The following is a 10,728-nucleotide window of genomic DNA, read 5'->3' as shown; positions in this document are numbered from 1 at the left end:
GGAGCCCTGGGGCTTGGCCCTGAAGCTCAGCCCTTGTTCCTACTTTTGAATAACAATCTGGAGGAACCACAGCTGAAAATCCAATCAGGATAAACCGGTTCAGTCATGTGACTGGAGCCTAGTTTAGATGTTAGGATTGGATTATAAAGGACTTTAAAAAGGTGAAATCTTCCAATCAGCCCTCAGAAAGGGCTTTGAAGAGCAAGCAGTGAGTTGCAGAAACACAGGGAGCTCTGGACAAATTTTTCCAGGAGGTGGAAACGTGGTCACTTCAGTTTCAACATCCCTTGTGGCCCAGAGCAGGAAATATTGAGCAGCACTGAAACATCTGGACATACTACTTTCGGAATAGGTAAGCTGAAAATATTTGGTATCCCATTTTGCTTCTCTAAAACTAAGGGTGGACTTAGGCATTGTAGGTTACACAGTTTCTGTTGTAACCAGTGGACTTGGGCAGGACAGCAAAAGCAATAGTAGAAGCACTCAACAAACAACCATGGCTGCGTTTCAACAAAAATTTATTGTGGACACTGACATTTTCAATGTTAAATGATTTTCATGTGTCACAAATTGTTCCTTTGGTTTTTTTTTTAATGCCCCCAAATTATAAAATATGAAAGTGAAAACATTCTTAAATTACTTTTTGAACATATGGACATAATATATTTATTTTATTTTATTCATTTTTATGAGTCAAACCCAGTGCCTCACGCGTGCTGGGCAAGCGCTCTACCACTGAGCTACAACCCCAGACCCATCAACACAATTCTTGAGTCCATTTTTTCATAGTGATTTATACTATAAATGACTTGTATAAATATGGGATTCCTGTCATTTGAATATCTGACTAATGCTCGTGGGAAGTTTCCATAGCCTTCTCTTAGTAGGAATTCCAGTTTTTCTGAATTCTTCCCTTTCCTTCAGATATTCCATTTTGCATTTTTCATAAAAGGCTGAATCGTAACAATAAACAGATATTCTTTCAATGCAGAATTTTATTTCTGGCATTTTACTACCATAAAGATGCCAGGGTCCTTGGCAACATTTGGTAAAATCTTGAACTTGTTCAGAACACCTCTCTGACCTTTCCTTTCATTACTTCTGGGATCAAAACATCTTTTCCCACTTGTTTGAGATGCTGTGCGGTCAAGCACCACCGAGCACCATCTTGGTGGATCAAGGAGGCATTTGCCGGAAAGTTAATTTAAAAAACAAAGAAAAGCCGGCATGGTGGCACACCTGTATTCCTAGTAGCTTGGGATCCAGCTGAGGCAGGAGGATCACAAGTTCAAAGCCAGCCTTAGCAATTTAGCAAAACCCTGTCTGAAAATAAAAAAATTAAAAGTGCTGGGGATGTGGCTGTGATTTAAGTGCCCTTGGGTTTAATCCCTAGTACCAAGGAAGAGGAAAAAAAAAAAAAAAAAAAAAGTCAACTTTTAGATTGCTGGCTATGTAAAAACAGGAAAACAGGGAGAGTCAATTTGTTAATCCCTATCTGAAAACACCGTCAAAATGAAGTTGACATCCCATTGGTGAACTGTAAATTCAGTGAACTGCATTCCCTTTATAGAAAGAGATTTTTCCGTGACTCTAAGAAGCTGCCAACTGTAAGATACATTATTTTTGATGCCATGAAAAAAAACATGTTGCAAAAAATCATGAATTTTTCATGTTGATACTAAGTATCATATTGTACTAAGATGCACTCTGAGTTATAGAGATGTTAAAATGGAAATATAAATGTGTGCCTTAGAATCAAGGAAATGAAATCAATCAAATGAAGTTTCAGAAACTATCCCTGGTAGTGAGGTGAGGTTATGATTTAACAAAACTTTTGTTTCTAATTAAATTTAATTTATTAGTTTCTTTGTTTTTATTTTTTATTTTTTCACTTGGGCAGATTTTACAATTATAATCATTGACTTTTTTGTTTGAGAGTTATATTTTCTTTTTCTTATTCTTTTTAGATATACATGATAGATTTTATTTTGACATTTTATACAGATGTGGAGTACAGTTTATTCTAATTAGGATCCCACTTTTTTTTTTTTTTTTTTTTTTGGTACTGGAGATTGAATCCAGGGGTGCTTAACCACTGAGCTACATACCCAGCCCTTTTTACATTTTATTTAGAGACAGGATCTCACTGAATTGCTTAGGACCTCTTTAAATTGCTGAGGCTGGCTTTGAACTTGTGATCCTACTGCCTCATCCCCCTGAGTTACTGGGATTATAGACATGAGCCATTATGCCAGACAGTTAGGATCCCATCTTTGTAGTTATACATGATGTGGAGTTTCATTGTGGTGTATACATAATATGAACATAGGAAAGTTATGTCCAGTTCATTCCACTGTCTTTCCTATTCCTACCCGCTCTGCCTTCCCTTCGTTCTCCTTTGTCTAGTCTATGGAACTTCTATTGTACACCCCACCTGCCACCCCCTTTATGTGTTATCTGCATATCAAAGAGAACATTAAACCTTCAGTTTTGGGGGATTGGCTTATTTCACTTAGCATTATAGTTTCTAGATCCCTCCATTTACCAGCAAAAGTCACAAAGTCATTCTTCTTTATGGCTGAGTAATATTCCATTGTGTATACATACCACATTTTCTTTGTCTATTTATCTTTTGAAGGGCACCTCGTTAGTTCCATAGCTTAACTATTGTGATTTGAATTGATTTTGTTTCTTATATACATACACATACAGGATTTCTACCATTTGTGGAGGATAGTATTAAGTTATTTGGATGTAGGTTTGGAGAACCTGGAAGTAATGGATTAGAATCTCCTGTACACATAAGTTATCATACTATTAATAGCTATTATATATTTAATAAGAATTTAGCATCTATAGAATGATCAATATTGCTCTGGAAACTAGGAGGCAACAGTAAAGAAAACACAATCCCTGCCCCCATGTAGCATACAAAAGAAATATATATATATATATGTTTTATATGTTGCAAGGTAGGCAGTAATAAATGCTAAGGTGAAAAAAAGCAGTGGGGTGAGAACAGGGCATGTGAGTTTAGGGAGCTTGTGATTTTTGATAGTGTTGTCAGGGAATCCTTGCCGAGGAGCCTGGACCTGAGGCAGGTTAGAAACATGAATGGGGATAATCTGGGGTGAGAACATTCAAGGCAAGGGGTACAACAAAAATTCTGAGAAAGTAAAGGGCCTGGCATATTTCACACTCGTGGCTGCAGTGGAGTAAGTAAGGTATAGAAAAGAGTAGGCAAAGGTAGATGGTCCAGAGTTCTACTGGATATTTTCAGATGATGGTTATTTTCTATGGGTGAGATGGAAAGTCTCTGGAGACTGATAAGGAAAAACATGAATTCCAACCCTCCTCTGTGTGTGTGTGGTTACGTATGTATATAATATGTGTAATATATACATCCTTTTATCTACATATAACATACTTAGTATCTTTATTTTTAATTTAAGAAATTAAAAAGAAATTTTTTTGAAGTTGTAGATGGACAGAATGCCTTTGTTTATTTTTATGTGGTGCTAAGGAGGGAACCCAGTGCCTCACACATGCTGTGCAAGCGCTCTACCACTGAGCCACAGCCCCAGCCCAATTTAAGAAGTTTTTAACTGACAAATAATGCAGATAGAAGATCTTACAAAATGCTTGGGACCAGAAAAAAAAAATATATAGATGCTTAGAACCAGAAGCACTTTGGATTTCAGATTTTTTTGGATTTTGGAATATTGCATATACATAATGAGATATCTTAGGAATGGGATGCAAGTAAAAATACAAAAGTTGTTTGTTTCATTTATATCTTATAACATATAGCTGGAAGGCAATTTTATACAATAATTTTTGGAACACCTACATGTTCAACTTGTTACGTGAGGTAAGGTGTGAGAATTTCCACTCGTGGCATCAGTTTGGTAAAGATTCTGATTTTGGAACATTCTGGGTTTTGGACTTTTGGATTAAGGATGTTCAATCTGTGATTTTAAATGTTTATGGGGTACAAAGTAATATTTCAATACATGGTCAGGCACATGCCTGTAATTCCAGCAACTCAGGTAGCCAAAGCAGGAGGGTTGCAAGTTTGAGGCCAGCCTCAGCAACTTAGTGAGACCCTGTCTCAAAATAAAAAGTAAAAAACCTGGTAATGTAGCTCAATGACATAGTACCCTTGAGTTTGATCACAATACCACTTTAAAAAAAAAAAAAAGAAAAAAAAGCGAGAGAGAAGGAAAAGAGAAAAAAAAAGTGAGAGAGAAGGAAAAGAGAAAAAAAGTTTTGATACATGTTCATATTGTGGAAGAATCAAATCAAAGTAATTCCTAATTATGTCCGTCATATCTCTCTCCTGTTTCGACTGTGGATTGAACCTAGGGACTATATCACCAACTCTTAATTTTTTATTTGTTCTTTTTAGTTACATATGGCAGTAGAATGTCGTTTTTATTTTGAGACAGGGTCTTGCTAAGTTGCTGAGACTGTCCTCAAACTTGCCATCCTCCTGCTTCAGCCTTCCTAGGCACTGGGATTATAGGAGTGAGACACTGCACCTGGCTCGTTTCCTATATTTTTTACAGGAGAACTGGGATGAACATGAGGAGTTATGATAAAGGTTTTGTTTATTTGTGCTAGGGATTAAACCCAGGGCTTTGGACATGCTAGCATGCTAGACAAGTGCTCTACTACTGAGCTATATCCTTAGCTTGACACAAGGCTTAAGATAGAAAATTCTGTAATGCTCAAGGGAGAGACCATGATGTTTTCTATAGGGAAGGTGGCAGTGGCGATGGAAGGGAATGGTCAGACTCTAGATATTTTTAGAAGACAGAGCAGAGTTTGCTAATTGATTGGCTGTTGGGTATGAGGAAAAGCCTGGCAAAGGATGACTCCAAAAGTTTGTGGACTGACAAACTGGTTTTACCTCAGATCTCTGTATCCATTGCATCTTTGGAGTCACCCAACCACCAAATGAAAATATTTGAAAAAATTTCACATACACTGAACATGTACAGGCTCTTTTCTTGTTATTCTCTAATCAATGTAGTATAGCAACTATTTATAGAGCATTTACATTGTATTGGGTTTTATAAGTAATCTAGGGATGATTTAAAGTATACAGGAAAATGTGCATAGGTTATATAATAGGTTATATAATAATAGGTTATATAAAATGCTATGCTATTTTATGTAAGGAATTTGAGGATTTTGGTATAGTGGGTGGGGGTATGTGATGGTAGTCCTAGAACTAATCCCCTCAGGATTTCTAGGGATGACCACTGGGAGGAATGGAACATTATAGGTATAGCAGATGTTTAAGAGTTAAGTTTTGTTAAGTTCATTAGAAAGCTTAGATTTCACTGGGTGTGGTGATGCACTCTGTAATCCCAGCTACTAAGAAGTCTAATGCAAGAAGATAGAAAGTTTGAAGCCAGTTTGGGCAATTTAGTGAGGCTTTGTCTTGAAAAAGATTGGGGATGAAGTTCAGTGGTAGAATGTTTGCCTAGTATGCAGGAGGCCATGGGTTCAATCCCCAATTGTTAAAAAAACAAAACAAACAGAAATTTAGAACTTTTTAAGTGGGTACTTACTGCTGGGACTAGAAAGAGGCCAGTGAGGTAACTGGAGTGCAAATTTAAGGAGACAGGCAGTCTGAAATGTTTAACAGGGGCCTCCTTAAGTCCTATGCTAATGCTTCATTGGCATCACAATTGCAGAAGACTTGGGATACAAAGGAGAGTAAATTTTGGATTTATCATGGCCTGTTATTTAAACAGTTTGGTGTGGTTTGGGGGGTAGTATATAGCTCCATGGTAGAATGCTAGCCTAGCATTCCTGAGACCGTGGGTTTGACACCAGTTGCCTTCAACTTCCCAAATAGTTTAAGCTTGTTTTATTATATGCAAAATAGTGATAGTGATATTAACAGTTATCTCATTGTTTTAAAGGAGAATTAAATAAGGTCATATAATGTCTTTTAAAATACTTAATGTTTTCACATGATTTGAACTTAGGTGGCAATTTATAAAAAGACAGCTCGGGAAGCTGAATGGTCCACTTGCTTCAATCAAAAAGCAATTATAAAATGGCAGATCACTTATGTGAGGTACAAGAACTAAAACCACTTAAGAAATATGAGAGAGAATTCAACCAGAGAGATAAGGATAAAGATGCTGAGTTGATATTTATTGGGATGGAACATGTAAGTGAAGATGCTGAAATTCTCTTTGTCAGAGTGATTTCAAACTCAAAACCAGTAATTTCAAACATTTTGAACAGAGTCACCCCAGGCTCATATTCAAGAAGAAAAAAAGGCTACTTTAGTCAAGATCCTGCACATATGTCTCAATCTGCAATTCATGTGACCCCTATGGACACAGCAATGGCTGCCACACCAATTTCTCAGTCTGAACGGAGATCACTAGATAGTCCTATTACTGCTGAGTCTTCCTCTAAACCTGATTATAGAATGAGTTTACCACAAGTTGTTCCTCCCCATTCATCAGATTTGTTCCCTTCAAGGACTCAGTGTCTACAGGGAGTTGCACTTTCTGTAGGAGGCAAGGTTGAAAGTTCTTGTGATTCAAAGAGACTTTCAGATATAGACAGCAGAAATCCAAAAAGGTCTAAACTCGGGAATGAAATTCCAAGTGCACATTCTTCAACCACGACCTCTTCTGATCTCTCTCCTGTAATTCACACAAGTACACCTTCAGAAAGTACCCGCTTCTCATCAAGATATGCTCAGAATAGAACATCCTCTCCTCGGCCTCAGGCTAATGAAAAGGCACCTTTTGTTTTTAGAGATCCAGACCCAGGAAATAACTCTGAAGGACTGATAAAAACAGGCTTTTCCAGCCCTGCAAGTCAAAACAAGACCTTTGATACCAAGAAAGGGAATTTGATCATGTTACTTAGTGACTTTTACTATGGACAACATAGAGGAGGAGAAGGGCAGCCAGAGCAGAAAACTCACACGACTTTTCAATGTGCCAGCTGCTTGAAAGTTCTAAAAAATGTTAAGTTTATGAATCACATGAAGCATCATTTGGAACTCGAGAAGCAGAGGGGTGACAGCTGGGAGACCCACACTACTTGCCAGCACTGCCACCGGCAGTTTCCCACTCCCTTCCAACTACAACGTCACATTGACAGTGTGCACACTTTCCAGGAGCCCTCTGCTGTCTGTAAAATCTGTGAGTTGTCATTCGAAACAGATCAGATTCTCTTAGAACATATGAAGGACAATCATAAGCCTGGGGAAATGCCCTATGTGTGCCAGATTTGCAATTACAGATCATCAGCGTTTGCTGATGTGGAAACGCATTTTAGAACATACCATGAAAACACTAAGAATTTGCTTTGTCTGTCTTGTCTGAAAATCTTTAAAACTGCAAATGCATACATGAATCATTGTTGGAAGCACTGGAGCAAGAAGCAACTCTTTCCATGTTCCAAGTGCCGGCTACAGTTTTTGACTTTGAAGGAGGAAATAGAGCACAAAACCAAGAATCATCAAACATTTAAAAAGCCAGTGCCACTGGAAGGATTGCCTCCTGGAACAAAGGTTACTATTCAGGCTTCAATTCACCCATCAAGAAGTACAAACCGTCATTGTGAGCCTTACTGATCTTTGCCTGTCATCTGTGAAAGCTAAAAAGTGGAAGTCACTGAACACTAGGTATTCTGAACTCCCTTGCAGCCAGGATTCTGGCTAAAAACATGTTCTAGCCACCTCCCAAAATCGGGAAAGGTAGAACAGAGGCAAGGCCATCTGTACATTGTGGCTGATGCTAACCAGTAATGTTACCAGCTGTTAGGTTTTACAGTGACATCTTTGCTTCCTTACTGTCAAGAAGTAGCCCAGAAAGCTTCATGCCCTTTCCCACTCAAACCTGTCCACAAAAGTAGCCACTAGTCTGACCTCTACCATCATAGTGTAATCCTATTTTTGAACTTTAAATAAATAGATTTATACAATAAATTCTTGTCTTTGACTTATTTTTAAAAAGCAAGATGTACTCTTTGGTCTATGTAGCAGTGGCATGTTTTTCATTGCTGTGTAGAATTCCATTGAATAAATATTGACACAGTTTTACGTACCCACTTTATAGTCAATGGACTTTGATTCTTCAGCTATTTTGAATAAAGCTGCTACAAGCTTATGTACGTTTTCTGGAAGGAATGGGTGGTCATTTGATTTGGATATAGAATCATGAGAAGTGCTGGAATTGCACATTCAGCTTTTTTAGTGCAGGTATGGCTAAATACTTAAAAAGTGTTTGAAACAATTTATATTACCATTATCAGTACTGAGAATTTCATTGTTACAGATCCAACACTTCATACTGTCAGTCTTTTTAACTAGTACCCATCTCTTGAAGTTGTGATATCACATTATGGCTTTAATTTGCATCTTGATGAGTAATGATCTTGAAAATATATATTTTTCTCATGTGGTTATTTATAACTTAGATATTGTTCTTTTCTATGAAGTATCTAATTCAAGTCTTGTTCTCTCCCACCTTTAAAAAACTGTTGTTTGTTAATTGGAAAGGTATTAGTAAACTGCTAGGGTACTGCATATGTTCCATGTCTTGATCTGTATGGTGGTTTCATAGATGTACATATGTGCATTATTTAAAGAAATTACTATCTACCAAGGACAAAGATATTCCTCCTGTGTTTTCTTTAAGAGGTTTATCTCTTTAGCCTTTCATGTATACTTATGAGCAATCTCAAATGGATTATTTGCTTATGTGATAAATCACAGTATCAAGGTTAATATTTTCAGAAACGTATCTAAATCAACAAAAGCATTTACTCAAGACCACTTCTTCCCCACTTCGTTGCAATGGAATCTTTGTGTAAATCAGGTGACTGTATGCATGTTTCTAGACTGTTCTATTCCATTTGTCCAGTTCTCTATCTTTATGCTGTTACCCTGTCTTAATTATTGTAACTTTGGGTAAGTCTGTGTATCTGACAGTTTACTACTTCAGCTTTAGAGTTCAAAATTGTCTTACTATTCCAGGGTCTTTGTGAATTGAAGTGGTTATCATGGACATCCTTGCCCTATTCTCAAATTCAGATAACAATAGTTTCCCATTAATTGTGGTGTTAGTTGTGGGGCTTTTTCTAGCTACCCATGGACTGCAGAGAGAGTGAGCTAAAAATTAATGACAGAAAGATCATTATAAAACTCCTAAAGTTTGGGAATTTGGCAATTCGGCTAAATTGAACTAGGACTAGAGTGCATCAAGCAAGGAGCCTAAGGTACAAAAGTGCCATCCTTCAGGTTCTAGGAAGGGAGAGAGTGAGTGCCTCCTTAATGTTGTGCTCCAGGCTCCTTGCTTACTTTATTCTGGTTTTGGTCCTCAATAAAAATAGTCCAGAGCTCCTCTAAGAAATCACAATGGAAAAAGGAAAATGTTGAATTCACTGATACTGAATATAATCACAGAATTTATGAGATGGAGCTAAAGCAGTTCATAAGACACTTATCTCTAAATGCATATACAGTTGGCCCTGGGTATATGTGGATTCTGCACCCATGGATTCAACCAAGCATGGACTGAAAATACTGGAAAAAAAACTGCATCTGTATTGAACAAATACCGACTTGCTTCTTTGTCACCATTCCCTAAACAATATAGTATTTACATTGTAATAGGTATTATAAGAAATTTAGAAATAATCTGAAGTAAGGAGGATGATATAGGTTATAAGCACATATATCATTTTATATAAGAACTTGAGCATCCACAGATTTTGGCATCTGCATGGGGTTCTGGAAACAATTCTCCATGGATACTGAAGAATGGCTATATTTAAAAAGAAGAAAGGTTGAGAAACGATCTAAGTCAGTGCCATCTATGGAACTTTCTGCGATGATGGAAGTGTTGTGCATCTGTTCTTGCCAATATGCTACATGTGGTTACTGAGCTATAGAAATGTGGCTACTGTGACTAAGGCATTGGATTTAAAAACATTTATTTTGATTAATTAAAAAATATTTATTTTGATTGATTTAAAATTGAAGGGAGAAGCAATTTTACAATAGAATTTCAAGTAATTTGTGTACTCTTCCTTCAAGGAGACCACATGCCCTGCCCTGAGTGTAGGCAGGATTTAGTGCTTGTTTCCACAGAATAGAGTATGGAGTGGAAAGAAAGTTTACCAGGAAGATACCAAGAAGTCTCATTGATGGCATGTATCCCAGAGAAGGGTTGATGAGAAGGGCACATCATGTCTGTCATATTCTTCTAAAAACCCAGTGTAACCACAAGAAAAGCATCAAACCCAAACTCAGATACAGTCTGCAAAGTACCCCACCCTTACTCCTTAAAGTTGTCAAGGTCATCAAAAGTAAAGAAAGTTTAAGAAACTGTCTCAGGCCTGGGAAGGATAAGGCGACAGGATGATCAAGTGCAATTCAGTGTCCTGGATGGGAATCAGAAACAGTAAAAGGATATTAATGGAAAAACTAGTGAAATTTGAAGCCCAGAGATTAGTTCCTAGTACATATTGATCAGTACTGGCATTATTGTGCAGTCAAAAGATAATTTGACATACATACACCTTAGACATTGTAAATATCTCTTCTACATCTATGATCTCTTCATTTTGTCTATGGTATACCCTACTGAACAGAAACTATGGAACTGATGAAGGAATAGTATTTTAAAATCCTGTAGATTTTTAAAATGATTAACAAATTACTATGTAACTCCAAAGTTA

The 10,728-nt window shown here is 37.1% G+C and overlaps 1 protein-coding gene across 1 annotated transcript; it reads left to right on the top strand.

Moving 5' to 3' along the window:
• The first annotated feature begins 224 nt into the window (after positions 1 to 224).
• On the top strand, positions 225 to 7,877 carry ZNF280A (zinc finger protein 280A). Its single transcript, XM_079149718.1, has 2 exons — positions 225 to 352; positions 6,003 to 7,877. The coding sequence occupies exon 2, from the start codon at positions 6,038 to 6,040 to the stop codon at positions 7,616 to 7,618; it is 1,581 nt and encodes a 526-aa protein (XP_079005844.1). The 5' UTR covers positions 225 to 352; positions 6,003 to 6,037; the 3' UTR covers positions 7,619 to 7,877.
• Positions 7,878 to 10,728: the final 2,851 nt, after the last annotated feature.

Source organism: Sciurus vulgaris (genome assembly GCF_902686455.1).
Source record: "Sciurus vulgaris genome assembly, chromosome: 8".
NCBI classification, from domain to species: domain Eukaryota; kingdom Metazoa; phylum Chordata; class Mammalia; order Rodentia; family Sciuridae; genus Sciurus; species Sciurus vulgaris.
This window is presented reverse-complemented; position numbering and strand designations above follow the sequence as displayed.

Coding starts and splice junctions, on each gene's coding strand:
- ZNF280A (XM_079149718.1), top strand. CDS start 6,038: ATGGTCCACTTGCTTCAATCAAAAAGCAATTATAAAATGGCAGATCAC.